Source organism: Musca domestica, unplaced genomic scaffold (genome assembly GCF_030504385.1).
Source record: "Musca domestica strain aabys unplaced genomic scaffold, Musca_domestica.polishedcontigs.V.1.1 85, whole genome shotgun sequence".
NCBI classification, from domain to species: domain Eukaryota; kingdom Metazoa; phylum Arthropoda; class Insecta; order Diptera; family Muscidae; genus Musca; species Musca domestica.
This window is the reverse complement of record NW_026712418.1, coordinates 2,612,887-2,640,181: the sequence shown is the minus strand read 5'-3', so window position 1 is coordinate 2,640,181 and position 27,295 is coordinate 2,612,887. Positions and strand designations below refer to the sequence as shown.

At 35.5% G+C, this 27,295-nt stretch overlaps 1 protein-coding gene across 1 annotated transcript; it reads left to right on the top strand.

Annotated features, from left to right (window-relative positions):
- The first annotated feature begins 22,029 nt into the window (after positions 1-22,029).
- On the top strand, positions 22,030-24,766 carry LOC101899598 (adult cuticle protein 1). Its single transcript, XM_005187879.4, has 2 exons — positions 22,030-22,136; positions 23,998-24,766. The coding sequence occupies exons 1-2, from the start codon at positions 22,131-22,133 to the stop codon at positions 24,400-24,402; spliced, it is 411 nt and encodes a 136-aa protein (XP_005187936.1). The 5' UTR covers positions 22,030-22,130; the 3' UTR covers positions 24,403-24,766.
- The last annotated feature ends 2,529 nt before the right edge of the window (positions 24,767-27,295 follow it).

Genomic DNA, 27,295 nt, shown 5'->3' with positions numbered 1-27,295 from the left:
TGAACTGTACTTGATATATTTCCCTGAATATCGTTGTTACGGAGTGCATATTACGGCTGTGGGTAACAAATATGACAAATCGAATGAATAGTATATATGGGAGCTATAGCTATATCTGAACCGATCTTCACCAAATTTGACATACTAGCTTCTAGACTCAATTCGGTCGTAAGTGCCAAATTCCATCCCATTTGGGCAAATATTAGACGTTTGGTGCACAATAAAAGGTAAATCGGACGAAGTTATATATGGGAGCTATATCCAAATCTGAACCGATCTCGATAAAATTTAGCAAAGGTATTTCTGAGCTGTATTTGATATATTTTCCCAAATATTGTTGTTACAGAGTGCATATTACGGCTGCGGAGGACAAAAATAACAAATCGGATGAAAAATATATATGGGAGCTATAGCTATATCTGAACCGATTTCGATAAAATTTGGCATACTTATTTTCAGGAATAATTTGGTTGTATATGCAAAATTCCATACTATTCGGACTAGTATTAGACGTTTGGTGAACAATAAAGGCAAATCGGAAGAAGATATATATAGGAGCTATATCTAAATTTTTACCGATTATCTCCAATTTCAATAAGGTTCGTCGTTGGGCCAAACAAATGTTGTTTGCAAAATTTCATCTGTATAGGGCAATAAATGCGAACTGTACTTTGTTTACAAAAATACATGGACAGACGGACGGACGGACAGACGGACGGACTGACATGCATAAATCGACTCAGAATGTGATTCTATGCAGATCATCAAAAGGAAGTATGGGTCTATCTCGTTTCCTTTTGCCTGTTACAAACAAATGCACAAAGACATAATACCCTGACCACCTTGTGGTGTAGGGTGTAAAAAGTCAAAAGTTGGGCGGGGTCGAAGTTCTCTCCATTTAGGCTGATATTAGCCAAAATTTGAACAATAAACCTAAAATCGGAATAGGGACATATGTGGGAGCTCTATTGGCAAAGGTATTTCCGAGCTCTATGAGATATCTGGTACCAAATATAATTGTTGTAGAATGCATATTACGAATGTGAGGGACTTTAACTCCAAATCGGATGAAATATATATATGGAAGCTATAGCTATATCTGAACCAATTTTCACCGAGTTTTATGTACTTGCTTCTAGACAGAATTTAGTCGGATATAACAAAATTCAGTTAATTTGGACTGATATTGGATATTAGATGCATAATTAATCCGAAATCGGTTGAAGATATACAGGGTGAGATAAAAAACTGCAACAAAGTCAAACGCCATAATTTTTACATTTTTTTTTTAAATTTTATTGAAAGAAAGCAAAAAATGTAGGAAATAGCATCAAATCTTGGCCAAACGGCCAATGAAACCGTCACACGCTACCCAAATGTTGCACTCCGGTATGTTGGACCATTTTCGGCGAAACGCTTGCTTGAGGTGATCGACACTTTGGTATTTTTTAGTACCAACCCGCGATAATATTCGGCATTTATTCTGATGCCACGGTCGATTAATACGAGCGGAGAGCGACCATCGGCTGTTATGGCGGCCCACATCATCGATATGGTCAGCTGACCTCTTTGGCAAGTAAACACGTTCATTTGGTTTGTTTACAAACTGTTGGACAACGAATGTTTTCTCATCGGAGAAAACCGAATTCGGCAGTTCACCACTATGGGACCTACAGCTATATCTGAACCAATTTTATCCGTATTTTATGTACTTGCTGCTACATTGAATTCGGTCGAATGGGCCAAAATTCAGGTTATTTGGACTTATATTGGCCATTTGGTGAACAACTAACCCGAAATCGGTTGAAGATATATATGGGAACTATATCTAAATTGTAACCAATTATCACCAATTTCAATAGGGTTCGTCCTGAAAGGCTAACCAAATTGCACCATCAACAATTTCCTGGAAGATCCCAATTGTTTGTCCTTCGGAGTGTAGACGTTAAAATGTTTAGAGACTAAGCTATGCTCAAGCAATACATTTTCCAACGAATGTTTAATGTAGCATTTTACGTCACTAGTTTACTTCCATATAAAAAAAAAAACGCCGTCCGCCACCTTTGTCATCTATGTAATAGTATTGGCGTGGGCTCACAAATATACATATTCTTACCACTCTTACCACTTGAAATGAACATCACCTTTACACACAAATGCATATCATATATGTACATGACTACGAGACAATTGTTCTAATGACAATTGTCGTTGTCAGACCATGTACAAAATGTCACTCTGAACAATTGGCGCTTTCATTGACGTTGACGTAGATTGTTTGCATATCTGTCGAGTTGATCGATTTGTGTTATTCATTCGCTCTGGGCACACTTTGAGCATTACCAATGGCGATATGCCAGAGAATTTTCATAAAATTTGCATTCAGAATTTTGTTTCCATTCATAAATCTTAACCTAGGCAATGTTCTGAGAATATTTAAATTGTCGCCTTCCTTTTGGTTTCACCATAAACGTAGACGCGATTGAAACTTTGTTTCCGCTATTGGAACATGTCGCAAAGTTGTAAATATTCTTAAGTGTCAATCAAGAGGCTCATAATTTACATTAATGTTCTTAGGTGATCGCTGACAGAATTTGTTTTTCTTTTTTTTTTAAGCCTATTTTTATTGCATTGTTAAGGGGTATTTTCTGTTTGATATATTTCTGAAACGAATGAATATTCAACTCTATTTTCTTTGAAGTAAAAAAATAAAATAGTAAAAAAATAGCAATAGTTATAAGTGTATTATGTCTAAGTGTATGGAGGAAGCGAGATAGACCCATAGTTACTTTTGAGGATTTTCGTAGAATCTATTTCTGAGTCGATCTATGTATGTCGGTCCGTCCAAGTATTTTTGTAAACAAAATGCATTTATTATCCGAATGAGAAGAAACTTTCCAAACAATATTTGTTTGGCCCAAGGACGAACCCTATTGAAATTGGTGATAATCGGAACAGATTTATATATAGCTCCCATATATCTTCAACCGATTTCGGGTCAATTGTACACCAAATGGCCAATATAAGTCCAAATGACCTGAATTTTGGCACATCCGAGGGAATTCAGTTTCGAATTCGGTGCAGATGTAGCTATATCTCCCATATATGTGTCTCATACGAATTGGTGTTTAAGTCCCTCACATTCGTAATATGCATTCCACAACAATGATATTTGGTACCAGATATCAGATATAGTCAAGAAATACCTCTGCCAAATTGTACCAAGATCAGTCCAGATTTGTATATATCTCCCATATATAACTTCAACCGATTTCGGGTAATATGTACACCAAATAGCCAATATCTGTCCAAAAGTCATGAATTTTGGTACACCCCACCTAGAAGCAAGTAAATCAAATTCGGAAAAAATCGGATTACATATAGCTATAGCTCCCATATATATGTTTCCACCGATTTGGGGTTTTAAAACCCTCACATGCGTAATATGCATTCGACAACAAGAATATTTGATACCAGTTATCAGATACAGACCAGAAATGCCTCTGCTAAATTTTGTCAAGATCGGTTCAGATTTGGATATATCTCCCACATATATGTTTAACTGATTTCGGGTTAATTGTGCACCAAGTGGCCAATATGAGTCCAAATTACCTGAATTTTGATACATCTGACCGAATTCAGTCTAGAAGTAAGTATATTAAATTAACGTCGGTTTTGATATATCTTAAGCTCCCATATATATGTTTCATCCGATTTTGTATTGAAGTCCCTCACATTCGCAATATGCATTCCAAAACAATTAGATTTGGTACCAGGCTCGGAAACGCCTTTGCCTAATTTTATCGCGATCGGCTAAGATTTCGATATAGCTCCCATAAATATCCTTAATCCGATCTCAGATTTATTGTACAAATAATGGCTAATATCAGCCCAAATAGAGTGCGTTTCGGGACGTTCGCTTTCATTTGGCGGAAATCGGCTGCGATACATATATTTTTCTTTATATAATCCTTCCCGAAGTGATATCATTTAATATTATTTGGTATAAAAGATAAAAATGTATGCGCCAAAATTTAGTGAAAATCAATTCAGAATTGGATATGTCTCCCAACATTAGTTCCATATGAAACCAAATTATAGCTGCTCTAAAGCCAAAAGTTGATAGGTGGTATGACCTATTTCAAATAAATTCTTTTGTTACGGGAGCCCCACTAAATAGTGGAATAAGGTATCATATAGTCGGCACCGTCCGACTTTTGACTTTTCCTTACTGGTTTTGTTTGGAGTCTGTTTCAATTGCATTGTTAAAGGATATTATTTGTTTGAGAACAATATATTTATGAAACGCAAGAATTTTCAATTTTTTTTTTTTTTTTGAAATAAGAGTTGCAAGAAATCAGTTTATTACGACCGATATAATGTTTTCCATTATTTTCCTTCGCTTTTCTTATGATTGTAATTTAAGATGCGAAGAATTATTTTTATACCCTTGAAAAAAAGTAAACAAGCCGGTGAAGAATGTCGCTGAAATCAACAAAGTGCCGAATGTCGGGAGGTACCGTTATATGGAGGCTATACGAAGACGTGGACCTGCACAGACAATTTTCTGTCTTAGGCTGAAGTATCCTTTACGAATTTCAAATACCAAATTTGAAACAATTCCGTTGACTAATGTCGCTTAAATCATCAAAATACCGAAAAAGTGAGGTACCATTATATGGGGGCTATACCAAAACGTGGACCTACATGACCCATTTTCAATACCAAAAGTCCTGCAGACATTATACACATTTGAGAAAAAAATGTTCAACCTACATCATTTCGTTCGGAAGTTAGAGTGATTTCCACTGACGGACAGATGAACAGACGGGTAGACACCTCTAAATCGACATAGAATTTTCTGCTGATCAAGAATATATATACTTTGTATATTTCGAAGTGTAACAAACGAAATGACAAACTTAATATACCCTCCATACTATGGTGGAGGGTATAACAACAACAAACACCTCAATCAACTCACATTCTTCTCTTAATTGTTTATTAACACCAATGTAACATAGACGTGATTATAATTTGTTGCCCCCTTGGATATTGTGATTCGTGCGTAAAATCAACAAGTAATGACTTTGCATTAAGCTTCCGAATGTTCCATTATAGCAAATAACGAAAAGTTTACAATTTGCTACAGGGATGACAAATAACACAATTCCCACAGATTCCGTCGCACAGCAGCAGAATAGAAGCATGTCGTATAAAGTAATAAAAACCCAGCAAGGCGTTTTGTTCAAACTTGTCTGTTGTGTTCCAAAATACAATGCCGAATAGTAATTGTGAACCAATTATACGCTAAATGTATGAAATGAGCAATTCGTAGTCAATGGTGCAGTAAAGGATTTCAAATCATTTGAATAGTTCGGCTAAGTCGAATTACTAGTTCATCTACCATAAACTGCATGCCAGTGATAATAATAAAATAATAAAAAAGCAATTGCATTTTTGGAACTCATTGCCTAACAAAAATTAAATATTTGGATACCCAAGTTCTTGGAATATCTAAATGCACACAGATACATTCGGAGATTATAAGAGATATAATTATTCCAAATGTTGTGGAGGTGGTACCAGAAAATATTGACTGTGTATCACATATTCACATTGATTTCAAAAATATCGCTAGCTTGATCCGCATGTTACAAGGATTATAATGTTTCAGATTTTTGATGTGCCAGAAGAATTGGTATACCAAATTTTGACACTTGTGGAGGAGGTACTTGACTGTGGCCCGATACTGTTCATTTTCGCAACTGACCTACCACTGATAAAAATATAAGGAGTATATACGGAACCCATAGCAATAACTTAACTGATTTTCATCAAATTTGATAAACTTTCTTCCGAGCTGAATTCTTTCGTATGTGCCAAATTCCAATTATTTCGGGCTTATATATACCATTTGCTGCACAATAAACTTGAAATCGGGTAAAGATATAGATGGGAGCTATATCCAAATCTGACTTCATCTAGATAAAATTTTGAAAACACATTTCTAAGCTGTTTTTAATATATTTCCCTGAATATCGTCGTTACGGAGGTCATATTACGGCTATGAAGGGCAAAAATTAAAAATCGGATGCAAAATATATATGGGAGTTAGAACTACATATTTGAACTGATTTTTAGGCGCATATTCTTTCTAGTATATTACGAATAACGAGATAGACCCATACTTACTTTTGAGGATCTTCATATAATCATTTTCTGAGTCGATTTATGCATGTCAGCCCGTCCGTCCGTTTGGCATATGGACCAACCCTATTGAAATTGGTGAGAATCGGTTCAAATTTAGTTATAGCTCCCATATATATATTCAACCGAGTATGAGTTAATTGCGCAAGAAATGGCCAATATCAGCCCATCCGACGGAATTCATATAACGGTACCTCCCGATATTCGGTACTTTGATGATTTTAGCGACATTTTCCAGTGGAATTGTTCAAATTTGGTATTTGAAGTTCGTAATAGATGCTACAGCCTATGACAGAAAATTGCCTGTTCAGGTCCACGTTTTGGAATAGGCCCCATATAACGGTACCCCGAAATACGGTATTTTGATTATTTAAGTAATATTATTCACCGGAATTGTTTCAAATTTGGTGTATGGAGTTCGTAAGTTCGTAATAGTACCGCCTAAGACAGAAAATTATTTGTGCAGGTCCACGTCTTCGCATAGCCCTCGTATAACGGTACCTCCCCATATTCGGTATTTTGATGATTTCAGTGACATTATTCGCCGCAATTGTTTCAAATTTGGTATTTGAGGTTGGTAATAGATACTACAGCCTATAACAGAAAATATTCTGTGCAGGTCCACGTGTTGGGACCTCCCTATATTCGGTATTTTGATGATTCTGCTAGACAAAATTTGACTATGCAGGTCCACGTCGTCGTGTAGACCCTAATATAATGGCTACATTTGGTATTTTTAAGTTTTTTTTTTATTTTTTGAAAATGTTCAAATTAGTTCCAAATGGTGAAGGCTATTTAAAGTTCGGCCCGGCCGAACTTACAGCTTTTTACTTGTTTTTTTTTTTTTTTTTGTGAATAAAATGTAGGTTCATAGTCCGAGAGGAAGATACATCGTATAAATCTACTTTATGCTGATCCAGAATCTGGGAATCTGCTTTGTTCTTCCTACGACAACATTTCCAAATCTTTAGAAACGAAATAACAAAATTAATATACCTCCTATATTATGGTGGCAGACTTAACAATGACACATCACTTGTGTTACAAGCTGAACAACAAATTGTATCTTCTTTCAATGCAATAATAGAGACAACCTAAATGACAATTATTAATTTTGAAAAAATAATGGTAACACAAAGGCCAAAGTGTTTTCGTTTCACAGCATTCCATTGCAGTGCAAAATATCAAACTGTTACCATTAAAAAACAGATTTATGAAATTATTCCACCCAAAACAAACAAATGATACTAATCACTTTTGAATTGTGAAAGGTAAAGAGTCAGAACCGGCAGAGTTTAATTGAGTTGCAAATGTTATGAAGTTATTCTCAAAGTACGCCGCTGCAGCTACAACCACCAAATTAGTCCTGGCAAAAACATGGTTTTCCACCTCAGGGTGTTATAATTTGCAAATGATTTTCCAATTGCCATAATTGATGGTGTGTTGTTTCAATATTTGTTTTATGGATTTTATGGGAATTTGGCATATTGTGGAACTAATAATATCAAAAAATGCTGAAGTGAAGCGAGGAGAAGTTTTAGTTCGATAACTACAACGGTACGTAAAATTCAACAGCAAAGGCTTCTCAAATAACTTAAAAAATACTTTGGAGAAATTGACTGTGGTTAAGAGATTAGTTTCCATTGAGAAAAAACCATGTCAACTTCATAAATCCTTTGGCATTTTCTTTCTCTCATACGTTCTTTTGCAAAAATTAACCTTAAAGTGGACACTTAATGCACAATACGTGAGCCGAATTTGTTTCCTTATGTATATCCTTATGACTAACTGATTCCAAGCCCAGGCGAAACGGTTAAAACTAGAATCGTGAAACTTGGCATGAGGGTCAATGTAGGGGTGTAGGAGTGAGACAAGGCTGGGTTTTTGAAAATTCGAACAATAAGTGTCCACCTATCAACATTTGGCTTTAGAGCAGTTATAGTTTGCTATAGAGTGCATGATATCATTAGAGACACACAACATGGAAACGTACGTCCCGAAATTCACACATTTAAGCGGATATTAGCCATTATTTGGACAATAAACCTGAAATCAAATTAAAGATATCTATGGGGGCTATCTACAAATCATAGCCGTTCTCGATAAAATTTAGCAAAGGTATTTCCGAGCTTTTTAAATATCTGGTACCAAATATCATTGTTGTCGAATGCATATTAAGAATGTGAGGGACTTAAACACCAAATCGGATGAAACATATATATGTGAGCTATAGCTATATTTAAACCGATTTTCTACAAATTTGATGTAGTTGCTTTTAGACTGAATTCGGTCGAATGTACCAAAATTCGGGACTCTTTTGACAGATATAGGCCATTTGGTGCACAATTCACCTGAAATCGGTTGAAGATAAATGAAGGACCTACATCCAAATCTAAACCGATCTTGATAAAATTTGGCAGAGACATTTCCGAGCTGTATAAAATATCTGGTACAAAATATCATTGTTGTCGAATGCATAAATCAGAAATATATATATATATATATATATATATATATATATATATATATATATATATATATATATATATATATATATATATATATATATATATATATATATATATATATATATGCTATGTATATATCTGAGCTATGTATAAGTTAACACCAGACATATTCAAATTCAACATTAGCAACCCAAAGAATTCATCAACCAAAGTATAAGCGTGTCATTTTGCTGACACTGCAGTTCCCACCGAAACACTGACAACAACATCCAACAGGCAGACAGCAACATTCCATCGCCAACACGAGCAGGTGTCCAGTATCATCTGGGTGCATGAATCCAAAGTATAAGTTAGGGTAGTTTTATTTCATTATTCACTTTGTAGTCCGGAACCTTAACCAATAAAGACGTGATTGCTTGCAGTAAGCAGCAATCACAAATTTTTAAAAAAATAAATAAATTAACATTGAATTAATTGGCGCCCGAGAGCAGGGACCTGTTTTTAAACAGGTACTCGAAACCCGAAGAAAGGATTTCCGACAAAAGTCAAGCCTTCAGGTGGCGCCCCAGTAACTTAATTGTGAAAAGGACGTAACGTTATGTTACAGCCCCTAAAGCCCGCGACGCGGATCACTAGATTACGGTAGTTTACAAATAAAAATTTTAAAAAAAGTGAAAGTAAAATAAAAACATTGATACAAGAATTGTGAAAAATGAAAAACTATTAAAGAAAATAAAAAAAACTCCTGAAAAATTAAAAAACAAAGTAAATTAAATTAAATAAAAAGTGAGAATTTAAAAAAAAAAAAATAAAAAAAAAGTATCAAAATAAAGGAAATTTTAAAAAAGTGAAAGTAAAATAAAAACATTGATACAAGAATTGTGAAAAATGAAAAACTATTAAAGAAAATAAAAAAAAACTCCTGAAAAATTAAAAAACAAAGTAAATTCAATTAAATAAAAAGTGAGAATTTAAAAAAAAAAAAAAAATAAAATAAAATAAAAAAAAAGTATCAAAATAAAGGAAATTTTAAAAAAGTGAAAGTAAAATAAAAACATTGATACAAGAATTGTGAAAAATGAAAAACTATTAAAGAAAATAAAAAAAACTCCTGAAAAATTAAAAAACAAAGTAAATTAAATTAAATAAAAGTGAGAATGTAAAAAAAAAAAAATAAAAAAAAAGTATCAAAATAAAGGAAATTAAAATGATAATTACAAAATGAAAACTTTAAAAAAAAAAAAAAAAAAAAAAAAAAAAAAACTTGTGAAAACTTAAATGCAAAGTAAATTAAATGAAGTGAGAAATAAAAGAGAAACAATTGTGAGAAATTATAAAAAAAAAAAAAGAGATAAAAAATAAAGCAATTTAAATAAGTTTGAATGAATATAAATAAAAATAAAGTTAAGACAGAAATAAAAATTAAAATAAAAAAAATTGTTTGAACAATATTAAATATTTTAACAATTTATAAATAAAAGTGAAAAAAAAATCGGACACAACAAAACTTTGAAAACTTTGAAAGGACTAAGAAAAACGATCATCTCATCTCATCTCATCTGTACTAGAAGGATGCTACTCCAGACTCTAATGATGCTGCTATTGTAAGAATAACTTTAAGAATTCAAATTAAGAACAAATTTAGTTCCTAACATTTTATAGTTATAGTTATTTGTTACCTATGAATTTTTTTTTTTTTTTTTTTGTTCCCAATACTGATAAATAACGTAACTTTGATAGCTCCACCTTTCCTTTTGATAAAGAGAAAAAATGTTAGAATCAGTGGATGATATTGCCGCAAAATTAAATAGAATTACGATAAATCCATCTTCAAATAACATGGAGACTCAAACAAGGGCAAACACCCTTACATCAGGTAGTTCAGCACTCACGGACAGACAAAGAAATGAAATCACACGAATGATTACAAACCTTTTGGCCGGACGAGACGAAACGTTTGACGATGGTAGTGACATACCGGTAGGAACAGTCTCCTCGAGACTGGAGGAACTGGACAAAGTTCCAGATATAGTGAAATCCTTGAGGGAATTTTCGGGAAAACCCGGAGAATTCAGCTCTTGGAGGAAATCAGTCGAAAGGGTGATTGATTTATACTCATCACTTCGTGGTACCGGGAAATACTACGCAATTTTGCATACAATTCGTACGAAAATTATAGGTGAGGCCGATACTGCTTTAGAATCCTATAGGACTCCATTGGATTGGGCCAAAATACGCAAATGTCTGATGGTGCACTACGCGGATAAACGAGATATAGGTACACTAGAGTACCAAATGAATGTTTTGTGTCAGGGGCACAGAGGTGTCACAGAGTTCTATCAGGACGTCTATCAAACACTATCTCTAATTTTGGATAAGGTTTCCTGCCTGGAATTGGACGACGGTAGTCTCAGAGCCATGACGAATACATATCGAGAGAAGGCACTTGATACCTTCATAAGAGGCCTGAACGGTGACCTTCCTAGGCTGCTCAGTGTCAAGGGTCCTACATCTCTACCAGAGGCTTTACATCTTTGTTTGAAGCTAGACAATATGGCATTTCGGAGAGATTATGCCCAGAAGGGAGGCCATAGACAGGAACCATTGAGGATGTCAACTGGTTCGAAATTTTACCCAGAATTGGCAAATATTCCGACTCATAGGCCTAGAGTATCCCCAGCTTTTCCATTTCCGAACAATTTGAATATGCAGAATCAGCGTCCTCAGTTTGGGGGACAACCATTTGTTCATCGTCCTCAGCAATTCTTTCAACGAAATCAGATGGGAGGACACCAAATCACTCGTCCTTATACGGGAACCCAGAATTTTCCTCAGAACCAATTTAGGCAATTTCCCTCACAATTTTACAATAATCAGAGTAAGCCAGAACCCATGGATATTGACAGGTCAATACAAGTAAGACCCCAACAGAACCAGAATTTTAAAAGACCTGCCCAGTTTTCGGTACAGACTCCTATGAATAAGATTCAGCGTAATTTTCATGTAAACGTGGATAATCAATACCCAGATATTGAGAACCAATCCCCAAATATCGACGATTACCGAGACAACAGTGACTATCAGCCAGTAGACGAAAATGACACAGGAAATTACGGACAACAGGATATAATACCGGACGATTACCAGGAACGTAACCCCGATGACATTCCAGCCAACTTCATAGATATGAATTTTTTAGATTAAACTGTTCCTCGTTGCCATACTTTCAAGTCAAAACGAGGGACGGGAAGACATTAGACTTTTTATTGGATACAGGAAGCAGTAAAAATTATATAAGACCAACTTTGGTCCTGAGACCCAAGTTGAATGACAATAGGTTTAGCGTAAAATCTGTAGGCGGCGATGTGGAAGTTTCACACCACACTCTTCTTAACATGTTCGGCGTCAATGACGTCCCACTAAAATTCTTCCTTCTACCTGGTTTGGTATCTTTCGACGGGATTTTGGGGAATGACAGCTTGAAGGAATTATCGGCAGTAATTCATACTTCCGAAGATTATTTCCAAGTAAGAGGTGGCAAGAAAATTGCCATTAGACAGAGAATATCCCAGAATGTTAATAGTCTGGAGCTGGAGGCTGATCATCTATCATTAAGTCAGAGGAGTTCTCTCAATAATATTGCAAGGCAGCACCGGAACCTGTTCTCAGATCCGGATGAGAGATTAACATACACCTCTGTTGTGGTTGGAGAAATCCGAACTGAAAACGAATCTCCAATCTATACGCGAAGTTATCCTTACCCAATGGCATTAAAAGATGTCGTGGAGGAAGAGATTCGTCGTCTCCTTCGGGATGGCATCATAAGACCATCCAGATCCCCGTACAACTCCCCTATTTGGGTAGTGCCCAAAAAGGAGGACAGTTCTGGTCGAAAAAATATCGTTTGGTCGTTGACTTTAGAAAGCTCAACGCCGTCACCATACCGGATAAATATCCGATTCCCGAGGTGACGGAAGTCCTATCTAACCTAGGGGGAATCAATATTTTACGGTCATTGATCTTAAAAGCGGTTTCCATCAAATACCCCTACGGGAGGAGGATAGACAGAAAACCGCATTCTCAATCAACAATGGCAAGTACGAGTTCACGAGACTGCCATTTGGCCTGAGGAACGCGCCAGCAATATTTCAGCGAACGCTGGACGATATACTCAGAGAATTGATTGGAAAAATCTGTTTTGTTTACATCGATGATATTATCATCTTAGGCAAGGACGAGAAGTCACACGCCGAGAACATAAAGAAAGTTTTCCAAACACTAGAGTCCGCTAATATGAAGATCCAGTTGGACAAGTGTTCATTCTTTAAACAAGAAGTGGAATTTTTGGGATTTATTGTGTCAAGGGATGGTATAAAAACCAACCCAAAGAAAGTGGAAGCCATTCTTAATTTCCCGATTCCTAAGACACTTAAGGAACTTCGTTCTTTCCTTGGCCTCTCGGGCTACTATCGAAGGTTCGTAAGGGGATATGCCGATGTAGCAAAGCCGCTAACATCGCTCCTCAGAGGGGAGGAAGGCAGAATTCCAAAGACAGCTTCCAGTCAAATTCCGGTGACATTAGATGTTTCCGCCGTAGAAGCTTTCAACGAGCTAAGAAATGCATTGGTTTCAAACGATGTGATACTTGCGTATCCAGATTTCAGAGAAGATTTTGACCTAACGACGGATGCCTCCAGTGTCGCTCTTGGAGCAGTGTTGAGTCAAAAGGGAAGACCAATTGCATTCATTTCAAGAACTCTGGATGAAACTGAGGAGCATTACGCCACAAATGAGAGGGAAATGTTGGCCATCATATGGGCCCTCACTACCTTGAGGAATTATCTATACGGATCGAAGAAAGTTATAATTTATACCGACCACCAACCCCTCACTTACGCCATTAGTAACAAAAATAGCAATGTGAAGATGAAACGCTGGAAATGTACTCTGGAGGAATATAATTACGAATTGCGGTACAAACCCGGAAGACAGAATATCGTAGCAGATGCTCTGTCTAGAACGGTACAGAAGGACAATAATGCTATTACTCCGATTAATTCACTGACTCCCACACAGCATAGTGCGGAGAGCTCACCAGAGACCCTTATACCCAGTGTTGAGTCACCCATTAATGTTTTCAAGAATCAGCTTCTCATAAGTGTGGATGACACATCAACGTACCAGTTCAATGTTGTTTTCCCAAGCATCCACCGACACACAATTACTGAACCACATTATGACGAACGAAAACTTCAAACAATCTTGAAGAGGTATTTGAACCCGTCTGTAATTAACGGAATCAAGGCACCCGAACAAATAATGGGAAAAATTCAGAACATTTATCCACTCCATTTTAGCCAGTACAAATGCAGGTTTACTCAGAAGGTAGTAGAAGATATATTATCAGAAAATGACCAGGAAAGAATAATTATTGATACCCACAATAGAGCCCATAGGAACGACAGAGAGAACAAAACACAGATTTTGGAAAATTATTATTTTCCGGGGATGTCGGGAAAAATAAAGCGAATTATAAAACTGTGCACGACGTGTAAGAAAAACAAATACGAGAGACATCCCAATGAACCTTACCTTTGTGAGACGCCTATTCCAAATTACCCAGGTCATACTATTCATATTGATATATTCTCTACAGATAGGAAATTAGTTCTGACCTCCATTGACAAATTCTCAAAGTACGTTAAAGTGAAAATACTAGACGGAAGATCTACTGAGGCTATTAGAAGACCACTGAGGGAATTATTATTCTCTTACGGAGTTCCGAAGAATGTGGTAATGGACAACGAACCGTCTTTAAATTCCAGTTCGATATTATTCATGATGAAGGACGAATTAGGAATAAATATTTTTACGACCCGATCCTACAGGAGCGAGGCTAACGGACAGATAGAACGCTTTCATTCTACCCTCGCTGAGATAATGAGATGTTTGAAAGGTGATGGAACATCCAGGAATTTTGAGGAATTACTGGAGAGGGCTGTTAATGAATACAATCACTCGATTCACTCCACGGTGAATAGAAGACCTGTTGATTTGTATTTTGGACGCACAATTGACTTTTCTCCACACGACATAGAGACTACCAGACGGAATATTGTTGACAAACTCAGACAGAAACAGGCCAACGACTTGACGTATCATAACAAAAAGAAACGACCAGTTAAGGATTATATTCCCGGACAATTAATTTATGTAAGCAACAACAAAAGGTTAGGAACGAAACTAAGCGACCGTTACAAAGAGGAAATAGTTAAGGAAAACCGGAATACCACCGTTTTGACCGAAAGCGGAAGGGTGATTCACAAAAGCCATATTAGAAATTAATAAAATCCTAAATTTTACAGATTGTTTCCTGGAAACACCCTGGCTGACTTCAGCATCCTCGACTACTCGAACGCAAGACTCATTTCAATTCATAATGGAATAGCAAGGAAACAGAACGGGACATTTAAAGTAATTCATTCAATAGATCTTGAACAGTATGAAAACCTCACTCGTGAAACCGAACACATTCTAGACAAATTCGTGAACCTAGACCATCCTCTCCGTCCATTTATGAAGCAACAATTAATTGACATCAATGGACTATTAGACCGTCTGATGCCACACAGAGAGAAAAGATCGATAGACTTCATAGGAAGTGCTTGGAAGTGGATTGCAGGCAGTCCAGATAGTCATGATTTTCAGATACTAGAACAGAAAATTGGCAATATTTTGGAAAATAACAATAGACAGCTGATAATAAACCAATTAATTTCGGAAAGAATAACCGAAATAACTAATAAGACGAATGAAATAATAAAAAGGGAAGGGTGGAACGATGAAGTAGTATTCAAAATCGAAAGAAAACTTAATTTTATTGAAAAAGAGTTACAAAACGTAGAGTTTGCAATACAGTGGGCTAAAGCTAATATCGTCAATTCATTTCTGCTTTCTAAAATCGAAATCGATCAAATAAACACTGTTTTTGGAAAATATAATATTCCTACTTATTCGATAGATGAACTATTAACTTTTGGATCCGTAAAAATTGTTACAAATAAACGAGAAATTTTGTACATCCTTAGTATCCCTGTAACTCAAGAAGAAGTTTGTAAAGTATATTTCATAAAACCTATAAAAACTGGAGATGTAATTGATAAAATTGAATACGAAAAAATTTTGGAATGTAATAAAGAATTATTTGGAATAAAAACAGAATGTAAAAGTAATTACGACATAACAATTTGTAATAGAGATAAGCTTATTTCATTAAGAAATGATAATTGTATAACTAATTTGTTCAAAAGTAGAGTAGGGAAATGCACCCAAATAAACAACGAACACATACCAACAATTGAAGAGATCGGATCGGACTTGCTCTTGCTGAACCAATATCAAGGCGCTATCAGTGTAGACAACGAGCAGATTTTTTTAAACGGGACTTATCTCATCAAACATTTCAACGTCACTATAAGAATCGATGGCCACAGTTACAGTTCAAGAGGAATAAGTGCCAATAAACCTCTTCCCGCCTTTTTGCAACCAAAAGGTCCAAAAGAGAAATTAGAAGAAGTAATATCATTGGAGCTGCTTAAACAGTTGAACGTAAAGAACATCGAACGAATACGATCTATGGAAACCAAAGGTACCTTAGCAGTCGGCATCGGTTGTGTTTCTGCAATAATCCTTACAACTATAACAATAATATCACTGAGAAGAAAATATGCAAAAAACTCCGAAAATAATAATCTGAAAATCGAAGATGCCCCAGGAGATGAAATAGAGATTGCGGAAGTAAATTTACCTACAACTTCGAAAGAAACTAAAACATCCAGCATTTACAATATTCATTCATTTTGAACAATCGGGACGATTGTATTTAAGAGGGGAGGAGTTAACACCAGACATATTCAAATTCAACATTAGCAACCCAAAGAATTCATCAACCAAAGTATAAGCGTGTCATTTTGCTGACACTGCAGTTCCCACCGAAACACTGACAACAACATCCAACAGGCAGACAGCAACATTCCATCGCCAACACGAGCAGGTGTCCAGTATCATCTGGGTGCATGAATCCAAAGTATAAGTTAGGGTAGTTTTATTTCATTATTCACTTTGTAGTCCGGAACCTTAACCAATAAAGACGTGATTGCTTGCAGTAAGCAGCAATCACAAATTTTTAAAAAAATAAATAAATTAACATTGAATTAATTTATATATCTGAACCGATTTTCACCGAATTCGATGTACTTGCTTCTAGACTAAATTCGGTCGGATGTACCAAAATTCAGGACTTTTGGACTGATATTGGGCATTTGGTGCACAATTAACCCGAAATCGGTTAAAGATATATACGGGAGCTATATCCAAATCTGAACCGATGTTGAAAAAATTAGATACACTTATTTCAGAGCTGTATCTGATATCTAGTAACAAAGATTATTGTTGTGGAATGAATAGTACACTTGTGAGGGACTTTTAACCTCAAATCGGATAAAACATGTATATGGGAGCTATAGCTATATCTGAACCGATTTACACCAAATTTGAAGAACTGATTTATAGGAGGAATTCAACCGTCATTGCCAAAAATCCATTTGGGCTGATATTAGTCATTTGATGCATAATAAACCGGACATCGGATGAAAATATATATGGGAACTATATCCGAATCTGAACCGATCTCGATAAAATTTTACAGATGTATTTTCGAGTAGTATCTGATGTCCGGCACTAAATATCATTCTTCTGGAGTGCATATTACGCATGTGAGGGACGTAAAACCCTAAATCGGATGAAACATATTTATGGGAGCTATAGTTATATCTGATCCGATTTTCTCCAAATTTGATTTACTTGTTTCTAAACTGAATTCGGCGAGATATACCACAATACTGGTTATTTGGACTTTTATTAGCCATTTGGTGCACAATTAGCCCGAAATCTGTTTGCAGTTATATGGGAGCTATATCTAAATCTGATCCGATTATAACCAATTCCAGTAGGGTTCGTCTTTGGGCCAAGCATATAGTGTTTGTAAGATTTCATCTCAATCGGATATATAGCAAAATATGTACAATATATACGTAAAAAAATAAATCTTTATTATTCCGATTATAAGTCACGAACGCTTGCACTGATTTTCACAATTCTCATCAATTCGGAATGGTCTCTTGCCAAAAATGGATAAAATCTAAGAAAATCGCGTAAAAATATTCCAATAATAAAGTGAATATTTTTTCAATTATAGTCATATTTTTTATCTCACGGGACTTATTCAATTTGACTTACAATTTTGAGTTGACCATTTTCTAAAGTTTTTCTGCACCCTGCAACATTATGTGTTGGGGGTATTATACAGGGTTAGATGAAAAAACTGCAACCAACTTCAGACTGCTGTCATTTCTAAGCCACTCGTGCGTCAGCTGTTAAATTATTCCATCACATTATATTGTTTACAAGCATAAAACAAAGCGTTTTGGCGAGAATTTTGCGTGATAGTGTGATTTCTTTATATTTGGTTAGAAAACCACAAGCGGCTATCGTTAGAGCACTCCAGCATTTAAATGTGAATAAATCTTTTGTGTCTCGTACCATCGCTCGTTACCGTGAATCTGGTAGCGTAGCCCGATGTTAAGGAAGTGGACGGAAGAAAACAGCAATATCAATAAAAATTGTTAGAAAAGTAAAGAAGCGACTTCATCGAAACCCGTGTTGGAGTTGCCGAAAAAGGCTCGTGAGCTGGACATATCGCAATATTCCATTCGGTAAGTATTGAAAAATGAGCTCGAGGAAAGCCATTGCAATTCCAAAAAGTGTAAGAACTTACACCGCAATAGAAAGAAAATAGACTCAAAAGAGTTTGGTTTTCTCCGATGCCGAATTTAGTTTTCTCCGATGAGAAAAAATTCGTTTTCCTGCAGTTTTTAAGCAAACAAAATGATCGTAGTTACTTGCCAAAGAGGTCAGCTGAAAATGTGCACTATCGGTTGGCCACCAGAACTCAAGTGCCGGCCATGGTGATGGTATGGGCCGCCATAATAGCCGGTGGTCGCTCTCCGCTCGTAATAATCGACCGTGGCATCAGAATATATGCGGAATATTCCCGCGAAAATATTCTGGAGGATGTATTAAAACCTTGGGCAGGCAAACATTTTGGCCGAAAGCCTTGGACACTCCAACAAGACTCAGCACCATCGCACTCAGCACGCGCCACCAAGGAATGGTCACCAAAATCTCCAGATACCAATCCGTTGGACCTTTGTGTATGGAGTATTTTGGAAAGCAAGGTTGGCACTAAAAAATACCAAAGTGTTGATCGCCTCAAGCAAGCGCTTCGCCGGGAATGGTCCAAAATACCGCAGAGCAACATCTGGGCAGCGTGTGATGGGCTTCATTGGTCGTTTGAAGGCCATATTCGTGCCAAAGGTGACCAATTCGAACAAATCTAAACTTATTCTAAAATTTGATGCTATTTCCTACATGTTGTGCTTTCATTCAATTTGTACCACCTCCAGGCCACACATAAACTGCCACTCTAATTTCACATTTCGAGCACAATCAGTTCAACCAATATCAAGTTCAGTACCAAATATAGTACTAATTGGTATTTTTCATGCTTTTGTAGTACACATTTCCAAAACTTACCACCAAAAGGGACCCAATATAAAATTTCAAAATTTCAACTTCATTTACTTACACTTAAACAAACTGTTTCAATTTTAGTACCAATTAATTAGTTTGCATTCTAAGTACAAATTCTCATACCGAATTTCATGTTTTTAACTCTATCCGTTCACTAATACCAAATAGTATCATTTTAAAAGTAACCTTAAAATTCAAATTTCCAATAACCCTTTGGTACATCTATCCTGCACTCCATCACTGGCTCTCGTTCCAAATTTCAGAATTCTAGCTCATTCCGTTTGTCCAACAACATATTAAATTTTTAGTACATTTTAGTAATTTTCGTATCCTTTTAGTACGAATTTACACACGCTTACGCACCAAGACTGACCCTCTCTTGGCCGTTTCGTCTGGTTATATCATATCTGACACCAACACCTATATTCAGAAATCTAAATCTATCCGTATAATCAACACTAAATTTTGATTATCTCTTTTAGTACTTATCTCCAAAAATATCTCCATATTTCAGGATTCCAGTCCCATCGGTTCACACAAATCAATATTGTACCAAATTTAGTATACATAATTATGAATTCCCAAAACTTTCTACACACCTCAATCCTATAGGCAATTAGAAATCTTATTTCCAAATTTCAGAACTCTGGCTCTATCGGCTCTCCACAATTCCAATTTGTACCAAATTTAGTACCATTTAGTACCCATAAGTACACATTTTCAATAACTGCTAACACCATACAATCCAATAGAAATTTTATTTCCAAATTTCAAGATTCCAACTCTATCGGTTCTCCAAAAATGTAAATTGTACCAAATTTAGTACCATTCAGTACACATATAATCGAATTTCCAAAACTTCCTACGTACCCCAAACCTACAATGCAATAGTAATCTTTTTTCCAAATTTTAGGATTCCAACTCTATCGGTTTTCCCAAAATTTAATTTGTACCAAATTAAATACCATTTTCTACTGTTCGTGCAAAAACTACCTCCATATCCCAATCCTACACTCCGCCAACATTTCAGGATTCCAGCTCCATCCGTTCTTCCAAACTCGACGTGTACCAAATTTAGTACCGTTTATTAATTTTCGTATACAGCAGTACATAGTATCAAAACCTCCTAACATTGACCGTACTCCTCAACCAAACATAGGGTAAGTGTACCAATAGTCGGCACTTTTAGGATTTTCGCGTTTTTAATCGCTCACCATTCTGAGTGGAACATTTCAATTATTACCAAGTTAATATATTCAGATGCGAAATTTTGTATAGTTTTTGCAATAATAAATAAAGTTTTAATAACTTTTTATTAAATTTCATAAATTTGTAGTTTTATTAAAACAATGCTTTTTTGCCAGTAGTCGGTACCACTTGCCAATTGTCGGTATGGCATTTTCCATTTTTTTGTAAGAATAATTAAAAATAAAAATAAATTAATTCATTAAAATGTTTAGTTAAACTGATTCGATTAAAAATAAAAAGTGCCGACTACTGGGACATGCCGAATCAAAGACCTAAAATTGTAAAGACTAGACAAAATGCATTCTGAGCAAATGGTTTGTGGCTATGCTACCTTGAATAACAGCTCATGATGGAGGCATGTTAAAATAAAAAGACACAATTATAGGAAATAATGACAGATAAAAGTTTGGATAGACCAAAATATTGGTTTCAAAATTCTATTCCATATACCTTCCCAAATAATTGCATACTGCCTTAGCGGTTTAAATTGCTTAACATTGGTAACTATGTTGTTACGATATCATAACAACAGAGGTATTTTTCATATTGTTGCCATATTTTACTCTGTCTTGTCCTATCTTTACACTTCTATGTCTTTGGCCGAATTTAGGCACACTTACCCTAGTGCATTTAAGTACTTCAAAATAATTTCAATTTGTCATTTTCGATTCCAATTGAAAGAAAATTCTTCTCGTATTAGTAAAAGGAATTAAATTTCGAATGAATTGTACACTCCAGACAGATCATCAGTGCCTGTAAAATGCAATTTAAAATGTCGCTACGTAGTGCATTGTATTTCCGGTCTAATCGAACTTCAAACAGTTTTTCTTCCTACACATACTATAATATATGTTTAATATCTTTAGATGGCAAGTTTTTTACATTCAAAGAAAACTAAATATAATTATTAAATGTATGATTTGTAATCTCAAATTGATTTCCAATATGTCATTTTTTGAAATATAAATTTCTTGTTGTCCAATATACCTAAAATTTTCTCAATATTTATTATTTTGTACTTTGATTCAATGACTAGAACATGTTATAAGTTTTATGTTGAATAGAATTCTAACCTAAGTGCAACACATTGAGAGACCACATACTGTTTGAGATAATTACTGCGCAATTGCAGCAGCAACTTTATTCTCTGGGGGTAACAACATTCAACAGCTGACGCTTGCGTTGGTGGTGGCGTTGCCGTGTAAAGTGCTCTTGTGCCACGATTATTAAAAAAATATATATTTTTTTTTTTGGGTGGCCTGCACTTGCAATGCGCATAAGTTTTGTTTTTGTTTACATTTTGGTGTGGCACAAACGAGAAAAAAGACACATACACTCACACATCAAACAACCATGACAATGTCTTGTGCCGCAAGACAAGTCATTGGCAACTTAGCTGATTTTGGGGAGTATAAAAGTTACTCTAATTTCTTTGAACAGAATCAGAATAAATTCAAACATCATTCGTTGAACACCACACAGTTCAATAGAACAGTCAGTCAGTCAATTTTCTATTTCTTTACTCTACTTCTAATCCTCAACCCCATCAACAACATGAAGGTAACTATTTTATTGAGATTAAAGAGTTAGAAAACGAAATTATTATTTTGAAATATATTTCAAACATTTCAATTAAAAAATATTTAAATATATTTGAGAATATTTTTAAAGTGTAAATTTCGAAAAACTGAATAAAAAAATATAAAAATAATTAAAAGGCGGGGTATCGGAATCGGTGTTATAAAATAAAATAAACAAGTAAAAAAAGATGTAAATTTGGCCGGGCCGAACTTTGAATACCCTCCACCATTTGGAACGAATTTGGCAATTCTCAAAAACAATAAAATCCGTTAAAAATTCTGTTGAAATCTGAAAAAATACCGAATGTAGCTGTTACATTAGGGTCTATACGACGACATGGACCTGCATAGGTAACTTTTGTCATAAGCCATTACAATATTCAAATGCGGAACTTAACCAAAAAAACTCGGTGAATAATGTAGCTGAAACCATCAAAATACCGAATATCGGGAGGTACCGTTATATGGGGGCAATACGAAGACGTGGACCTATATGGCTCATTTTCTATCTTAAGCTGTGGTATCCATATTCGTACGGAAGCTAGAGTGATTTCCACAGACGAATGGACGGACGGACATCGCTAAATCGACATAGAATTTCATGCTAATCAAGGATATATACTTTGTGGGGTCTAAAATGTATATTTCAAGGTGTTACCCTCCGTACAATGGTGGAGGGTATAAAAAGTCCGCCACTATTCCAGGACAAAAAGTGTGTCATATCTCATTGGCTATAAATACATATAACAACGAGGATGATGGCATCCTAATTTTGAGCTCAATGCCATAGACACCTCTACCAGTTGCCAAAACTATTACGGGTGAGGCACAAGTGTGCTTATGTAATTGCCATTAAATTTATTACAATACGACATAGACCCGTCCATCCATCCGCCCATCTAGTTCTCCCACAGAATTAAAATAGGACACTAAATATCATTCCCTATTCACTGGAACGCCAAAGCCCGGCAGGATAAAATTCAAGGCATTGCAGATTCTGAACATAATTTGGTTGGAAAAAATCAGTTGTTAGGGGATTTGATGTCCATAGAAAGTTCGAATGCCAATTTCGTTTTGAAAAATATTTTAAAATCTTTTGCAAGCACTAAATTCGGAAAGGACTCACTTGCATTTTGCGTTATTGGTATTCTATCCATGCCAAGGAGAGCACGGATATAATAAATATAGGTGGTTTGGTTGAGGTTCTTTCTATATGAAGAATCGCATTAATTTTTATATCCTATACCACATAGTGGTAAGGGTATTATGTCTTTGTGCATTTGTTTGTAACATGGAGTATAGCTTCCTACTCCATGTTGCTAATATCAGCCCAAATGAACTGAATCTCTCTCATTTAGTAAAAATCGGTTCAAATATAGCTATAGCTGCCATATATATGTTTCATCCGATTTGGGGTTTTAAGTCCCTCACATGCGTGATATGCTCTCCACAACAATGTTATTAGATACCGGATATCTGATACTGATCATAAATACCTCTGCCAAATTTTATTGAGATCGGTTCAGATTTTTGTTTAGCTTCAATATGCATCTTCGTCTAATTTTACCGTTATTGCTCACAATATATTGAATAATTTTTTCATATTCAACCGAATTTTACCATTTGGTGAAACTCGGTCTGGTATATCTATTGTTTCAATAAATAGTTGTTAATATAATCCTTATATTAATATAAACTTTTTTGTTACGGGAGCTCTACTAAATACTCATATTGATATGAGGTGTCATATCGTCGGCCCGCCCGACTTTTTACCTTTCTTTACTGTTTTTTTTTTTTACAAATGCCATTTATTTTCATTTTTATTTCTCCTTTCCTTTCAGTTCGTCCTTGCCGTAGTCATGTTGGCTCTCGCTGTTGGTGTCCAATCGTCGTTGTTGGCTGCACACGCTCCCGGAGTCTCGTATGTTACATCTGCCGTCCACCCAGCCGGACCTTTGGGAGGACCATGGGGCGGACCCTGGGGTGGTCCATGGGGTGGACCTTGGGGTGGTCATGGAGCTGCCTGGGCTGCACCAGCTGCTGTTGATGTCAGCGGTCATGGTGCTTGGGGCTATGGGCATGGTGGATGGGGTGGTTATCCCGGTATTTCATTGAGCCAAGGACCCACTCATGGTCATGGAGTTTATGTAGCCAAAACACGTGGCGCTGTTCACACTGCCCCCTTGGCTGGTCACGTTAATTCAGCCACATCCGTAAACGTTGCCCCTGCTCCTGGTACACATTAAGTTCACTATCCCACCAAGAATATATTCTGAAAATAAATACTCAAACAATGTAATGATGCGATAAGATGTGGTACTAATCTAGCTTCGTAATTTTAAGAATGTCTCCTACTTCCTTTCAACTTGACTTTATCAATGTCTATACTTCCTCTGTCTCTCTTCTAGTACTGTACTGTAAAACTTTAATTACTCTATTTCTATAATATTTTCTCAATTTTCAAATCTACTCTTTACTTTTCTCAAATTAAATGACACAGAATTTCTACGTCTCCTACTAGTATTTCCACTTATTATCTCTGACTGTACCTGTACATTTATTACATATACTATTAAAAATGTAAATATAAAGTATTGCAAAACAAAATAATTGTCAAAAAAAAAAAAAGAAAATAAACTCAATTAAAAAACTAAAAACCTCACATTTCAATTGATTGACGATGGGAATATATTTAAAAGTTACGAAAATTACATATCCTATGAATAAAAATTAAAAGTATTGAAATACAGTTAAACAAGTAAATAAGCTGTAAGTTCGGCCGGACCGAACTTTGAATAATAAAATAAGTTAAAAATTCTGTTAAAATCTTAAAAATACCGAATGTAGCTATTACATTAGGGTCTATACGACGACATTTAAAGTTCAGAATTGTTAATACAGCCTATGGCAGAAAAATACATATCCAGCACAACGTCTTTGTTAACCCCCACATAAAGGTTTTATTTTGAGCTATATTTTTCGACGGATTTTTATACCCTCCACCATAGCATAAAGGGTATATTAAGTTTGTATAAAAAGAACCAAAATACCTCTGTGTTTATTGGTATCCTCATATTTTTATACCCTCTACCCTAATATAGAGGGTATATTAAGTTTGTCATCCCGTTGTAACACCTCGAAATATACATTTGAGACCCCACAAAGTATATACATTCTTGATCAGCATAAAATTCTATGTCGATTTAGCGATGTCCGTCCGCGTATTCGTCTGTCCGTCTGCGGAAATCACTCTAGCTTCCGAATTAATTGAAGTCGATTGATAACATTTTACTCATATGTATGTTATGTCTGCAGGACTTTTGGTATTTAAAATCGGCCATGTAGGTCCACGTTTTAGTATAGCCTTCATATAACGGTACCCCCCGATATTCGGTATTTTTATGATTTTAGCGACATTATTCTCCGGAATTGTTTCAAATTTGGTATTTGAAGTTAGCAATGGATACTCCAGCCTAAGACAGAAAATTGTCTCTGCAGGTCCACGTCTTTGTATATTTTGTATTCAAATTTAGTATTTGAAGTTCGTAATAGATACTACATCCTATGACAGAAAATTGTTTGTGCAGGTCCACGCCTTCGTATAGCCCCCATATAGCTGTACCTCTCGATATTCGGTATTTTGTTGATTTTAGCAACATTATTTATCGGAATTGTTTCAAATTTGGCATTTGAAGTTCGTAATGAATACTACAGCCTCAGACAGAAAATGGACCATGTAGGTCCACGTTTTCGTATAGCCCCCATATAACGGTACCTCCCGATATTCGGTAGTTTGATGATCTTAGCGACATTAATTACCAGAATTTTTTTTTCCAATTTAGTATTTGAAGTTCGTAATGGATACTACAGCCTAGAAGAGAAAATTGTGTGTGCAGGTTCACGGTTTATAACTCCCACGCTTGGGACTCCCTCCCTATATTCGGAATTTAACGATTTTAGCTACATTATAAACAGATTTTTTCAAGTTTCGGTTTTTAATATTGTATATGGTTAATGACAAAAATTGCCTATGCAGGTCCACGTCCTCGTATAGACCCTAATATACGGACCATACAGTAATTTTTAAGATTTTAACAGAATTTTCAACGGATTTTATTTATTTTTTTGAAAATTACCAAATTTGTTCCAAATGGTGGAGGGTATTCAAAGTTCTTACTTACACCTTTTTTATTTTTTTTATAGAAAGTTCGGCCCGGCCGAACTTAGCCTTTTTTTTAATTGTTTGTCATAGGCTGTAGTACCGGTAATAACGCCAAATATGAAATTTAAAACAATTCCGGAAAATAATTCCTCTAAAATCATCAAAATACCGAACATCAGACAATTGCATTGAAGAATGCAGCTACAATTATCAAAATATCGGGGTACTGTTATATGGGGCTGTAAAATATCGTGAACTGATGTAGCCCGTCTTATTGACCTGACGGCAGACAAAAAGACAACTCAGTAGGTTTTGCCTACAAATGTACACCCTCAGCCAATGTTCGATTATTTAAGTATATTTTGACTTCTGTTATTAATCAAATTGTTTACTCTCTTTGGACTAGGGCCCGAAGTAATGGACAAATATTGTCCATTTCGTATCGGACCAGAATAAATGTGATATAAATAATGCGACGTGCCAAGTTTGGACTACTTCCTTCACTTTATATGAAATATGTGATAAGTTTTAGAAAATGTTAAAATGTGCATGAGGTGCCAGATATAGCCGGCCGAAGTATTCCATTTTCATATTTCATCTAATACAGATAAAATAATATAAAAAGTATCAGCTGTTTTGCCGACAGATGTATACTGAGGGTTCGATTATTTAAATAGATTTGGACTTCTGTTATGATTATTAACATAATAAATTGTAAGGAGTAAGCTCCGAAAGAATGGGCCGATATTGTCCATTTCTTGTCAGACCCAAAAATATGATATAAATATTGGGACATGTCAGGTTTGGACTATATTGGTTACTTCCTTAGCTTTATATGAAATATGTGATAATTTGCAGAAAATGTTGAAATGTGCACGAAGTACCTGATATAGTCGACCAAACTATCCAATTTTAATACTTGATCTCATACAGACCAATCTTTGGTATGAGAAAAATTTCTAGCAAATCGAACATTT